Source organism: Andrographis paniculata, unplaced genomic scaffold (genome assembly GCF_009805555.1).
Source record: "Andrographis paniculata isolate CXL003 unplaced genomic scaffold, ASM980555v1 Contig66END, whole genome shotgun sequence".
NCBI classification, from domain to species: domain Eukaryota; kingdom Viridiplantae; phylum Streptophyta; class Magnoliopsida; order Lamiales; family Acanthaceae; genus Andrographis; species Andrographis paniculata.
In genome coordinates this window covers 4,540,073-4,553,872 of record NW_026137602.1, presented here as the reverse complement: position 1 = coordinate 4,553,872, position 13,800 = coordinate 4,540,073, and the positions used below count along the sequence as shown (strand labels likewise).

The window sequence follows — 13,800 nt, the reverse complement described above, 5'->3', positions numbered from 1 at the left end:
TATTGGTATCATGCACCCTTGGTCTTTCCGCGTCGTAGAAAGTCAATGAAGAAAATGGACGGTTTTGATTGATTCACATCTGAAACGAACGGTGATTAAGGCGTCTGTGACCAACCCTGAGTACGCCTGGGTACAGATGATAAAGCTAGGGTTCTCGTCCAGTCTGCTTTGTTAGGTTTTCTTCCATTTTCCCCGGCTGAAGTCGTTTCCGTCGGGATTTGTGTTACTTTGTGCAATTGGAAGAAGGAAGAGGGGAAATCGTGGAATTGGAGCAGTAATCGGGCAGCCATGACTGGTATAGTTCGTGGGGGATTTTTTTTTTTCTCTTGTTTTTTTTTTTTTTTTTTTTTTTTTTTTTTTTTAATGTTGAATTTCTAGGATCGAAGCTGATGAGTGTATTTTGCAAAGGTTCTGATTATCATAACAGTTACAAATTTTAGTGTCTTATGTTATTTTTATTTATCCGATGCTGATCCGATTTGGAATTGTAATGCCGAAAAGTAGCGTGCGTACTGTTGCAAGGAGGGATTGAACACTTTTTGTTTTTGTTTCAGTGGCATTAACTTGTTTCTCATTTTATTGAATTGCTTCGTGGCCGCAAGATGTTTTGGATCATTTATTTGATTAGGGTTCAAATTTTGGAAGTTAATTTTTTGACGACGCTTTTGGCAGACTATAAGCAGGAACAAGATATGGAAATTGAAGCTTTAGAAGCCATTCTCATGGATGATTTTAAAGGTTTTGTTCATGAAGTCACATAATCATCTTTCTATGAGAAGTATGTGTTCTTCAATATACCTTAGCTTTGTAATGAATTTTAGTTTAATCGTTATGCCAGAAATTGATCCTAATGAAAGTGGCCTAAATACTTCAAACCGTTGCTTTGAGATAACTGTTTCGCCTCAGGTAAGCGATTTCGCATATCCTGTTCGGAGATGATTGATATCAGATTTCTTCTTAATGCTGCCCTTCATTATTGACAGGATGATGAAGCAGATGAATCAACTAAGTCGCAAGGTTTTACAGAATGTGTCCTGTTTTTCTTGTTACGATCTTTAGCTGGTGCTTGTTCATACTAGATACAATAATGACTTATTCAAATGCTCTTCCGCAGTTCGATTGGCTCTGATTTTCTCTCACACAGAAAATTATCCAGATGAACCTCCACTTCTCAATCTGAAAAGGTTAATTGCACAATAATTATCTCATGTTCTCATTCATGTCTATGTTTTTATACTCCTCTTTATCTTTTCCACCAGTTTGAAAGGACTTCAAGCAGAAGATCTTAAAATTCTGAATACTAAGCTGGCGACAGAGGTTAGGCATTTTAATCACTCTTTTGACTCCATTAAGTGACTGTATTTAAACACAACTTCCTTTTTACATTAAGGCTGTCATGTTCGTGTGTAAGAATTTGGTTGAAATTAGTTGTAGCAAACGTAATGTTTGGAAATGCATGTGGTAACTGGAGGAATTCAATTTTTCAGCCGTTTACTTTTTACTCAACAGTATGAGTGCTATGATTGTAATATGTTGTCTTTTAGCTGTATTGCTACCTCAATTTATTATAAAATGCTATTGATCAGGCGGCTGAAAATCTTGGTATGGCCATGGTCTACACATTGGTTACATCAGCTCAGGAGTGGCTCTCTGAAAGATTTTCTGAGGATGCTGGGATTGAGGATGATGAGGATGACGAGGCCACAAAAGATGAGGTGTATTTATTTTCCCGATGTTTGTTATTTATTTTTATCAAATGCCATATTTCTTATTTTGAAATTTGTGCAAAATATTTCCTGTCACTTTATATGTCATGATTCAACTTCCATCTATAATCATCCAACTCTAAGACGTCAACAAGAATGTGGGTCGTTTTGCTTTTGTACAGTACCGCATATGGAACATCATATATTGGAGCTAAGCTCATCACAAGCCAATCGCTTGTTTGCGTGCTTGTTGAGTTTTACATTGTTACAATGGTTAAACTTAGTGTGAATATTACCATCAAGTTAGACCTAAAATGTTTTCCGTTGGTATCTTTTCAGATTATTATACCACATGGAGAACCGGTTACTGTTGATACTTTTTTGGCCTGGCGTGAGAGATTTGAAGCAGAATTAGCACTTGAAAGAGCCAAGTGAGTCTAAGAAGTTTTAATTTTTTGGGATTTACATGGTTCTGCCCTTATTACGAGGCAGAAAACATCTTTTTGAGAAAACAAATTATTAATTTTCTTGGCGTTGAATTTGAAGATATATATATATATATATATGTGATTTTGTATAGCATTTGACCAGTAGATAATATGTGGTTATTGGATAGACATGGAATTGCATATTTTCCGTCACATTAGCAAGATTATTGAACTGGGTGCAAAAAGCAGCTTAGATATTTTTTCACTTCTACGCTGGTTGTTATCTTGATAATAGTTTCACATTTGCCCATTTCAGGTTAATGCCAGATTCAGCACTTGCTGCACCAAAGGAGAAAAAACTCACGGGACGGCAGTGGTTTGAAACTGGAAGAGCTTCCATGGTACATATTTTCTTGACATCATTTCAATTATCATCGTTTATCAATCCAACATGTCAAATGATTATGTAACTAAGCGCATTATTTGATCTTCTGTTATTACTTGTGCGTGTCTATGTATATTCTTTTGTATATTAATTCTCGTCTGTTTGCCATTATGATTATTCGAACTGTGCTTCTCTATGGATCTTCTGCTTTGGTCCAAACATGTGATTGAGAGATAACTAGAAGATAGAGAGTGTGATATGCCGGGAGTTAAATAATTGATATCTGCTGTGTATAATATCGTCTACATTGATAAAACAGTTTAAACCAATCCATCCATCAATGAAAATGATCGGTTGTGCTCGATTATTCCTTGCAGAAAGGTTCTGCCCCCGTTGCTGAAGACAACTCAGATGAAGATGAGGAAGATATCGATTTTGATGATGACGACTTCGATGGTATAATCATCCTTTCTTCAATACCCCCATGTCACCCACCCCCCACAATTTCCCTCCTGACGCCTCTACTTATGTTCAAACAGACGACGAGGAAGATATGCTCGATCACTATCTTGCAGAAAAAACGGACGCATCTGCTCATTCATCAAGGAGAGCTAATTAAGCGAAGTTGCGGATTTGATGATATTTATCACTCCGAAACTGGTAACAAGTTTGGCATCCCGACGCAGGCCCTTACGGTATACGGAAAACTTTAATGTCCAAGTCAAAAGTCTCCGTGCCTCGACTGTAAGTTATTTTCAGCGTCGGCAGACGAGGTTAGACAAGATGAGCAATTCCCATAACAGCTTGGAGATTAAAAGTGTTGGCATGAGCAATTTTGTAAAACTTAAATGTTCACCATTACCCTTTCACATGTATACTTCCATATACCGTAACGTGAGATATCTATGATGGTTTGATTGTTCGTTTTAAGAAAGTCGAGAGATAGAGGATTTTGGAATTTTCGTTTTTGTGAGAGTAATTAAGCATTTAATATGATATTTAGGGAGAGTAAATATGTATTTATTGTAGTATTTTTTATTTTTTTGTTTTTTTGGGGAGTGGGAGGGAATTTAATTATGAATAATATCAAGAAATCATTTTAATTGTATTTTTAAAAATTTTGAATGGTTAGATTGTTTAAAGGTAAATCAACTGATTAATTCTATTCGGTTGTGTTGTTAGTTTCATTTTGGCTGTGTTATTGTTATGCTCTCATTTAACAAATTTTGTGATGTATTCATGTGCCCATGGATCCTATATTAGATTAATTTTCAAAAATTTCTTTAAAAATTACATAGGCTTAATTTATGAATTTTATTTGAATATATCTGTTTTATAGTCATAGCCAAATTATATTTACATTAATTTTAATTTAAAGAGAGAAAGTATTATACTATATATTTTTAAAAAATGAATTTATAACAGTGAGATAATGGGTTCAGGCTCACACAAATTAATGTAATTGTTAAAACTTCCATGATTTACCTTAAAATCAAGGACAGGACAAAACTTCAGTGGGCTGTTCAACACTCGATACCCAAAGAAAGTACCAATCTCTGTCACAGGACCCATACTATTTAGAGGGAACTATAGTCTATAGAAAAAGAAATATATATATATATATATTACTCCATAGCTAAAAAAAAGGGGGTATAGTATTAGGTAGTGATGTTTAATTTTAAATTAATATTCCAATAAAAGAAAAAAGAAAGAACATCTGTATATAATGTTCCATATTATACACATTTATTGTTCCATATTATGCACATTCCTCACAGTAGTAAGTAGAGAAATTAATTTTTGATTTGAAAGGAGGCAGAGAGAGGGCAATCAGAGTTCTGCACAATCACCATATATCCACAAAACCATACGGAATCCACTTCGAGTTCAGAGAATCAAGATCAAGGAAGGAATGGTGATGATGAATCATCGTTGTTGTTGTTATTATTATTCAGTTTTACTCTTCTTACTCTTGATGCTATGCGAATCAATTTCCTCCGACTCGATTCCGGCTTCGAATGACCCTTCTGGAATCCCCAAATACTTCCTCGGCTTCGCAAAGCAACCTGAGATCTTCGATTGGATGGTAGGCGTCCGGCGGAGAATACACGAGAATCCTGAGCTAGGGTACGAAGAATTCGAGACGAGTAAACTAATCCGAGACGAATTGGATAAGATTGGGGTTCATTATAAGCATCCTTTTGCTGGTACCGGCGTCGTCGGGTTCATTGGGTCGGGGAAACCTCCGTTTGTTGCTTTGAGAGCGGACATGGATGCCCTCGCCTTGGAGGTTTGTAATTTCATCTCTATTGAATAAATCTCTTCGATGATTCTGCTTGATGTTGCTACTTTGGATTGAACTTCTGGTAATTGATGCTTTTGTTGGATGAATTTGGTGAGATTATGTAATTGATTAGTTTGATATTGATGTCGGGATTGATCTTTGAAGGTTGTGATGGATTTGAATTATGTGGAGCAAAGAATAGGAGTCGAATGTGCTATTTTGGTATATGATTCGTATTGTAGATTGGATTTAGCGAAAAGAGTGTTGAAAACAACAAGTAGTGATGAACTGAATTGAGGCATTGTGTGTTAGGTACGTTTCAATGATGTTGAAATTTCGGGTTATTTTTTATGTAGGAAATGGTGAACTGGGAGCACAAGAGCAAAGTTCCGGGGAAGATGCATGCTTGTGGACACGACACGCACGTTGCAATGCTCCTTGGTGCCGCGAAAATGCTTCAAAAGCATCGCGACTTTCTAGAGGTCCGCAACTCCAAAACTTCAAACATTTCTTTGTTTCCAACAATCCTCGCCGGTTGATGAGATCATATGCATATGTGTAGGCTATATTTACATACTTTTTAAAAAACACTCGACATTATTCATTTACACTAGATTTTTCCGTTTAAATAGAAACTTTTGGGGTTTTGGAACAAGTCGAGTATTGATGTGATATTTTGTAACAAAGAATCGATATTTGATGTGTATTTTTTGGAAGAAGTTACTATTTATTTGTATGTGATGTTTAGTAGTAACCAATGCCTATTTACATTACATCAAATACCTAGTTGTAATTAACTTTTTTAATTTCTCCAAAAACTCTACGACACCTCCAAAACATATTTAAACACAACCCTGTATTCTTTCATCGCACTCGTAGTCCTAATGGTGCTTTCTATGTTGTCTTGAGTTGGACAGGGGACGGTGGTTCTGGTTTTCCAACCGGCAGAGGAAGGTGGAGGAGGGGCCAAAAGGATGATAGAATCTGCGGCGCTTGAGAATGTAGAAGCCATTTTCGGTATCCATTCAGCCAGTATGTTACCGGTGGGTATAGTTGCCGCTCGGTCGGGGCCTTTACTTGCAGGGAGTGGTGTTTTTGAGGCTGTAATAAGCGGGAAGGGTGGCCACGCCGCCATTCCTCAGCAGTCCATCGATCCAATACTTGCTGCATCGAATGTCATTGTCAGCTTACAACATCTGGTTTCCCGAGAAGCTGATCCTCTCGACTCTCAGGTAGTTACGGTTGCCAAATTCATCGGAGGCGGCGCATTTAATGTCATTCCAGATTCTGTAACCATCAGTGGCACTTTCCGAGCTTTCTCGAAAGACAGCTTTCAGCAACTCAGGCGGCGAATCGAAGAGGTATTGTTTTAACATTTTCCAAATCATATTTTTCCGTGTTTCTTTGGATTGAGATTGAAAGTTTGAATTTTTTCTTAAAATAATATTTAATATGATATTTTATAAAATGTCCGAGTGCAAATAGTAAAAGATAGGGGTAGAAATTAAGGAACTAACCCCAAGGATCCTAAATTTTCGTCGTAAGCTACATTATGGTGCTATTTTTTTCGGGGAAACATGAAATTTTAAGTGTGTTTACTTCGTGATGTTTTTTAATTTTGATTTTGATTTGGGTTTTTCGTAAGATAAAATAGTATTTATATATATATATATATGTATCGCTTGTAACGTATGATTTAGCGACTAAAATGATAAGAACTGTCATTTATTCTATCAAAATGTATCCTAGCATTAGGAAACAATCCTCGAAAGCGATTTTACGAGGGATTATGGGTCGATCTCACTTGTGTTTCGTTTCTTCATTGAATTTTCAGGTTATAATCGGGCAAGCAGCCGTGCAACGTTGCAATGCAACGATTACTTTTGAATCAAAAGATCAGATGTTCTTCCCCCCAACGGTGAACGACAACGACTTGCACAAACTTTTCCACAGGGTCGCCGGCGACATGCTCGACAGCGCTGCGATCAAAGAGATGCAACCGTTGATGGGATCCGAAGATTTCTCGTTTTATCAGGAGATAATCCCGGGCTACTTCTTCTTCGTTGGAATGGAGGACGAGACCTTAGAACATCCCGTAATGCCGCACTCGCCCCATTTCAGAATCAACGAAGATGGGCTCGCCTACGGCGCCGCGCTCCATGCTTCGTTGGCTGTTCGATACTTGTCGGATCGCCGGACGTCGGCGGCGGCGCCTCCGGGACACGGCCATGATGAACTTTGAGGTATGCTCTCTGTTAATTTAGATCATTGCTTGAATTTGATCATGGTCTAAAAAGTTTTAAATTGTGTGTTTATACTACTTGTATTTTGATTTTATTTCGATGGTTTGAATAGAGTTTTTTTTTTACTGTATGTTTAGATGTAAAAATATAATGGTAGTTGTGATGATTTAAGTAAATTAATGAATTACATATGAAAAAGTTTTTATTTAATGTGTGTTTGAACTAACCATTTTCTTGTGTACATTCATAATTTAGTGTTGAAATAGGTAGCATTCCACATTCGGTCTCATATTTTATGTAACTTCTAATTTTAGAAAAGAATTAAAAATTTAATTATTTTTTAATATATAATCTTTGTATTTTAATTATACTAATTATTTTCTAAATTTTAGTTATTAATATATTTTTAATTATTTATTAGTAACATTCAATTATGGTAAAACTTGCCAATAGACTTTGATTCGTTTGAAAATTTACACTCTAAGAAAAGTAGCTTAGCTATTGCATGTTCTCACGTTATAATATATATATATATAAATCAATCAGTCACACTTTTTTTAAATTTTGTATGTCAGATATGATTCACTTAAATTTTGTTTATCACATATTATTCGCTTAATACAATTTTTTTATTATTGTAATTTGTCGGATTCGAAGAAGAAAATTCTAATAAGTATTATTAAAAACAACAAAATATATATATATATATATATATATTTTATTGTTGTAGAGTTATAGTCTTAAAATGGTAGAACTGAAGCTCTTAAATAGAAGCAAAACCAATAAACCAAAATCCACAGCTACGCTACGTCAACAAAACTGAAATACAATTCCAAATCACAAAACAAGATTAAATAGAATCATAAAGCTAGAAACCAATTAATCTTAATTATAGAACGAAACTAATTATTATTATTATCGGTCAAACTAGCAGCCCGACCCGATCCATGGCCCGCCCCGCCATGGCTGGGCCCACCCGTCTTCACAGCTTCAAAATGCATCTCTTGTAGAATCTTCTTCACCACAGCATCGCCATTGCCATTGTCCGCCCTGGGAAGCCGACCTTCGCTCGCAAACATGAACAAGAGCAGGATGAACATAATTCTGAAAACCTTTCTAACACTTAACAATGATCTTTCCATGGATAATTAATTAATGAAATCGAAGAATTAATAAAAATGAGAATCTGGAGCTTATATATTGTTGTTAATGGAGATGAGGAGGATGAGAGGGGTGAGTGCAGAGATGGAGTATTTATAACCAACCTTCCATGCACAACAAGATTATAATTTTTATATTTATATATACAATATTATTATTGACTAACCTCAATTTCGATTACTACACTACAGATGTGTGTGTCAATATATATATATATATATATATTACAGCTTTACAGGGTGGGTCCTTTGGAGAAGAAGGTTCCAAGTTTGAAGGTCAACATAAGTTTGTTTATGCAGAATTGTTAGTGGGAAGATTCTGGAGTGAGATTATTCATTCCATGGGATTATTGTTGTTTATTGTCTGATAGACACTTTTTTTTACCTTTTTGTCTTAATCTGGCATCACTGCCTACGCAAAATTAAACATACTTATAAATGTAAATGTAGTGGAAATATAGATCCATATACATACGATCGAGGAAATGGGGGATCAAGAAATATATATACACACACACACACTAATTGGAGTCAAAATTCAGTTGGGATTTCAAATTTTCAACTCAAATTCCAACTGAAACTCTATCAGTGTTCACACACAGAAAGATGAAGATAATAAATATTGATGGATGGATGGATGTCTTTAGGTACCAATTTTATGACACACACAAATTACTAATTTGGTACACTAGACTAGTGCTCTAAAATCCAACTCCAATTTGTTCATCTCAATTGGTATATATTATACGTTCTTTTCAATTATTGTATCATAAACTCTTCCTATCATTTAAACCAATTTTTTTTTTTTTTACACCAGTTATCTGGAATAAATACTTTGAATTGTGTGAATTTATATTTATCAACTATAATTATATTTATATTTAATTGTGTAAACGGGTAATATAAATATTAATAAAATTAAATTTATAGAATATACTCCCTCCGTTCCAGCTACAAAGTATACATATTTATATTTTGGGACGTCCAATTACAAAGTAACAATTTCATTAAATACCCCTTTTTTTTTTCCACAAATACCCTTACTTTACATCACATCATTACTTTTATACCAAAAAGCAAAGGCAAAAATATCATTACACTACTTTTACATACCCACTATAATTAAAATACTATTATTTCTTAAACTCTACGCCAAAAGTAAATGTATATTTTATCGTGGACGGAGGGAGTAATTGTTAACATAAATTTTTAAATATAATGATATAAGTAAAAGTCAAAACTAATTGAATTAAATAAATATATAATGGGGATTATCATGCTGATTTTTCACGTCAGCACACATTATATATATATAAACAACATTAGTATTACAGACCTCACATGTTGTGCATAATAAAAGCATGTATTAATTTTTTAATAATATATAGTATTTGTATAATTGTATTTGACTCAGATTTCCCCGATTAACCTAAATTTCAATTCAATTCATTCCAGTGAGGCCGTCCCTGGCCCAGGCGAAAAGGGCGACCGCCCAGGCCCAATCTAAATGGGGTTCGTAATTTATTTATGTTACATATAAATTATTTATATATAAATATTATTTGAAATGAATATATTAGTAGAAGAGTATTGCTTGGTGGTAAAGTTCTATCTATATTAATTTTGAAGTTTTGAGTTCAAATTCAAGTACCTTTAAATTTTAAAAATATTTTTTTATACATTAAAAAGAATTAGACAAAGTTAATTTTAATAGTATTATAGATATTTTGCATATAAAAAATGATGAAATGTATTTTATTTAATTATTTATATTTTATTATAGATTAAAAAAAATTATTCATACATATTTATGGCCCCTAATTTCATTAGACTCATTTTTATATTATTTTGGTGATGAGAATATGACTTTTAGTTTATATTACCTCCGTCCTATATATCATATACCATGTCTGCTGCACTGTAAACACAGTATTTTAGGAGGGGTGTAATTAGTAGATAATTAAGAATGTATTATTAAAAATAATTATCCTATAATATAAATAATTATAAATTAAGATTAACATAACTAATTAGTTTAATTAAAATTTTAAAAAAATAAAATTTAAAAATTTAAAATGAGATTAAAATGTATAATTATTTTTTAAAAAAAGGAAAGTGACATGATATGTGGAACGGACAGAAACGGCAACGTTGACATAGTATGTGGAACGGAGAAAGTAAGGGAATGATACGCAATTTTTAAAATTTATGTTAGAAAAAATATGTTTTTTTATAAATACCTTTAATTTTTATTTCGCCCGTCAGGAACGGCCCTGATTCGGTTCAAATATCCCCCTCACCCTTCATACACTCACCTAAAACAATCTCTTACGTTACCTGTATGTTCAAATCTTACACCAAAAATATATATATACATCTACAAAAATTCCTATGATCAAAAGCCAAAGAATCGATGAGAATATCGTAACAAAGGATCCAAAGCATTGGGAGAAACCTTCCTCGCAAACAGGAAACACAGATTCGTAGGCTGGTCATTGTAATAACACGTTTGATCCTTACCAATCTTGTCGAAAAACTGTTTCGACACATCGCCGGCGCCGAACGTCGCCGGGTGGGCCCCACCCCTCGACCAATCGACCCACGTCAAGCTCCGATTTGCCAACTCCCGCGGCGATTTGATGCTCAGCATCGTCGGGAAGTAATGCTCGTCCACATAACACGGCGGCCGGCAGAACTGCTCGAACGATGGGTAGTAATCGGTGTCCTGAACGATATCGATCGCAATCTTCCGATTTACTTCGAACCATTGCGACCCTTTTCGCCAATTGGTCAGGTTCACTTTCGGGAACATTCCCGCATTGTATCGGCCCCGGCCGTTCCCCGTCGGGTCGTCGAACGAGCCCATGAAGCTGTACCGCGACCGCGCGATGTATCGGTAGACGATGCTGAAGTTTTGGAGCGGGATGCAAGATTCCGAGAGGAGGACGAACCACTCGTTCGAGACGTCGAGGAGCGCGTTCGCGAGGAGTCGACGCTCCGCGTCGCACATACTCATCATCCCCCATTCGGCGACCTGCGAAAAAGCAAAATCGATCGACGGTTTTAGCTCGACACGAATGCAATCGAATTTGAAACAGATCCGTTAGCGGCGGTTACTGTACTAAATTTTAAATTCAGTACCGTACCGACAGTGCATCGATATTAACATAATATTAATACAACATATGAACTAACGCCACTATGATATAGAATCAAACAACAATACAACAATTGATTTCAATATATGACATACTATTATACAGTACACTTAAAAAAAAACTACCAGACAATACATGCTTAGCACATGTAATAATATCATGATATAATCTCGCATAGCACATTCAACAATTGATTTCACCAAATGGCATTCTCCCTCATCTCAATTCTATGTATTTTTTTTTTTTCACCATTTTCGACTGTCCCACTTCAAAATATCTCTTTTCTATTTTAGAAAAAATAACTATAACACATACAATTACTTTTATACAGGGCAAAAAATGTCAAAAACTCTTAGACACTTCTATTAACTAATAAAATACTATTATTTTTTAATCTATTACAAAATTCAAAAAGTCCTTTTGATTTGTAACGGAAAGAGTAGTATATTTATAAATATGAACACATATTGCCTTTACTTCATACAATATATACGGTGTGAAATAAAGACATGAGTTGTCTAATTTACTTCCAAATCAGCACGGTAATCATTCAGCAATCCATTACCTGGCTCGGGATCTGCCGGTTGTAAAAAACCGATGATGTCCGAAAGTTGGGGCGGTAGGAAGGCGACGAATGAACATAAATCGAATAAAGCCCCTCATTCCCCTCGAAAAATCGTTGCCACAACGGTGCCAACGGCAACGGCCCTCTTGTAAGAAACATGAACGCAATTTTCGGCGTTCTTTTAAAGGGGTATCGGGGGATTGTCGGCACCAACGTGGCGCGCCAAAAGAGCTCGGCATCGTTCATTTCATGCCGGAGATTCAACGGCGGCCGGATCCAGCTCATAATGCTGCCGGAATCACGAAAACATGGCTGAAATTTGGACAATGAAACAGGGGACTCTGTCTGAAGCTTAAGATAAGGGCTAATGTAGAAACTTAGGAATGAAAATGAAATGCCTAATCCCAAAAGAAGCAATAGAAACTGTAATAATCTCAGCGGTAATAAGGGCCTGTTTGGCTGTGCCGAATTTCTAAGGATTGGTTCTCTGCCTTCCTCAAGGGAATCGTAACTTTTCACCCTTGTTTGCATCTCTAAATTCAACAATCGGAAATACCTCCCAAACAGAGAACACAAATCCTGCGGAAATTGTAATAATCAGACGGTTTCCGAAACCCTAATTTACGCGAAATTTGGGGAAAAGTTACACAAGTATAGAATGATGTTCTAAATTCAAATTTCTTCGACAAAATGAAACGGAAATTATCAGAAGGATTGTGAAAAACGAAGATGATGTTGTTACCTGAAGGAGTCTTCGGACATGGAGCTGGACCTCGAAAATCAAACCTAGTTCGGATTGAAGGAATCAATGTCGAGGAGTCGTGAGATGATCGACGATTTAACAAACAAAAACGCGCAAATAGAAAGCGGTTTTCGGTGGAATGAATCTTCCTTATTTCATCATCATCGTCAATCGAAGGTTGCAATAAATACGCGTCAGGCGAACGGTCAAGGGATGAAATTCGTGAATCATTCCGGCGTTTGGACAACGAACCTGTAATCTTCTCGCTTCCAGAATTTCCACGGCTCTTTCTTTCTTTCTTTTTTTTTTTTTTAACTTTTCTGGCGATTAATCAACAACAACGAAGAATGCAGCTTTTGATGATCTGTTGTGTGCCGATTTGATGGGAAAAAAATTTGAGAGCTGAGAGAGGATTCGGGAAAAGGAAAGATTTTTGAAACGTGGGTCGAGTGAGAAAAAGGATGATGTGAGTGGGAAATGGAAGAACCTAGGAGGTGAGGTAAAAGGATTTTGGGGGATCCTGGGAGGTCGAAACCGGGGTGGATCTAGAACGTTGGTTGTGTGGAGTTTTGAAGATGGACGGTAGGGATTTTATGGGAGCTTTAGTCCGGGGCTGGATGAGATTTTGATTAGGTGTACAATGTGTCGTCGATAGATTTGCGGCTGTGAGCAACAAATTTGTTCTAATTTACAAAAATATATATAAATAAATATTAATATGCGAATTTTTAAAATTTTAAATTTACTAAAATTTTAGCAAAAATAATAAATTAAATATTACTTTCGCCCCAATCAGAATGTTATGATTGATTTTTTTACTTCAATTTTTAATATCAAGTACAATCATATAAAAAAAAAAAAAAAAACTTTTTTAACAAAGATAGATATAATATTTAAAATATTTCAATATACTTCAAATTCAACCATTGTTATTTGAGAGAACTTTGAGTAGATTTTAAATTGAACTTATCTAGAGAATAATAAATTGTAATCTTGGGTTGGATACGAGATACAAGGAATATTGATATTATATTGGTAATTCGTAAAAAGTATGAATAAAAGACTTTTTTGTCTTTGTGATTGTATTAGTGTAAAAAGTAATGGCAATTGTATAATAAAAATGAAAAAA

General features: G+C 35.2%; 3 protein-coding genes across 4 annotated transcripts; 2 read left to right on the top strand and 1 right to left on the bottom strand.

The window, feature by feature from the left end:
• Positions 1 to 22: 22 nt before the first annotated feature.
• On the top strand, positions 23 to 3,625 carry LOC127262969 (uncharacterized). Of its 2 annotated transcripts, none has more exons than XM_051291849.1 (11): positions 23 to 295; positions 673 to 738; positions 839 to 906; positions 984 to 1,017; positions 1,115 to 1,184; positions 1,260 to 1,317; positions 1,587 to 1,715; positions 2,046 to 2,137; positions 2,451 to 2,535; positions 2,897 to 2,975; positions 3,059 to 3,625. In XM_051291849.1, exons 1-11 carry the CDS (start codon positions 289 to 291, stop codon positions 3,136 to 3,138), a joined length of 768 nt encoding a protein of 255 aa, XP_051147806.1. In that variant the 5' UTR covers positions 23 to 288; the 3' UTR covers positions 3,139 to 3,625. The 2 variants fall into 2 exon arrangements, with proteins under 2 accessions (XP_051147806.1, XP_051147807.1); XM_051291850.1 differs by having other exon boundaries at positions 822 to 906.
• A 659-nt stretch (positions 3,626 to 4,284) lies between these two features.
• LOC127263158 (IAA-amino acid hydrolase ILR1-like 4) lies at positions 4,285 to 7,275 on the top strand. Its single transcript, XM_051292146.1, has 4 exons — positions 4,285 to 4,809; positions 5,160 to 5,285; positions 5,721 to 6,164; positions 6,638 to 7,275. Exons 1-4 carry the CDS (start codon positions 4,432 to 4,434, stop codon positions 7,043 to 7,045), a joined length of 1,356 nt encoding a protein of 451 aa, XP_051148103.1. The 5' UTR covers positions 4,285 to 4,431; the 3' UTR covers positions 7,046 to 7,275.
• Positions 7,276 to 10,421: 3,146 nt separating this feature from the next.
• On the bottom strand, positions 10,422 to 13,128 carry LOC127263207 (glycosyltransferase BC10-like). The gene is made up of 3 exons (XM_051292239.1): positions 12,672 to 13,128; positions 11,930 to 12,508; positions 10,422 to 11,240 (listed from the first exon to the last, which is right to left on the bottom strand). The coding sequence occupies exons 2-3, from the start codon at positions 12,458 to 12,460 to the stop codon at positions 10,602 to 10,604; spliced, it is 1,170 nt and encodes a 389-aa protein (XP_051148196.1). The 5' UTR covers positions 12,461 to 12,508; positions 12,672 to 13,128; the 3' UTR covers positions 10,422 to 10,601.
• Positions 13,129 to 13,800: the final 672 nt, after the last annotated feature.

Coding starts and splice junctions, on each gene's coding strand:
- LOC127262969 (XM_051291849.1), top strand. Junction 739..838: donor TCTCATGGATGATTTTAAAG/GTTTTGTTCATG, acceptor TCGTTATGCCAG/AAATTGATCCTAATGAAAGT. Junction 1,185..1,259: donor CCACTTCTCAATCTGAAAAG/GTTAATTGCACA, acceptor CTTTTCCACCAG/TTTGAAAGGACTTCAAGCAG.
- LOC127263158 (XM_051292146.1), top strand. CDS start 4,432: ATGGTGATGATGAATCATCGTTGTTGTTGTTATTATTATTCAGTTTTA. Junction 5,286..5,720: donor AGCATCGCGACTTTCTAGAG/GTCCGCAACTCC, acceptor TGAGTTGGACAG/GGGACGGTGGTTCTGGTTTT. Junction 6,165..6,637: donor TCAGGCGGCGAATCGAAGAG/GTATTGTTTTAA, acceptor TTGAATTTTCAG/GTTATAATCGGGCAAGCAGC.
- LOC127263207 (XM_051292239.1), bottom strand. CDS start 12,460: ATGCAAACAAGGGTGAAAAGTTACGATTCCCTTGAGGAAGGCAGAGAA. Junction 11,241..11,929: donor ACCGGCAGATCCCGAGCCAG/GTAATGGATTGC, acceptor GCTTTTTCGCAG/GTCGCCGAATGGGGGATGAT.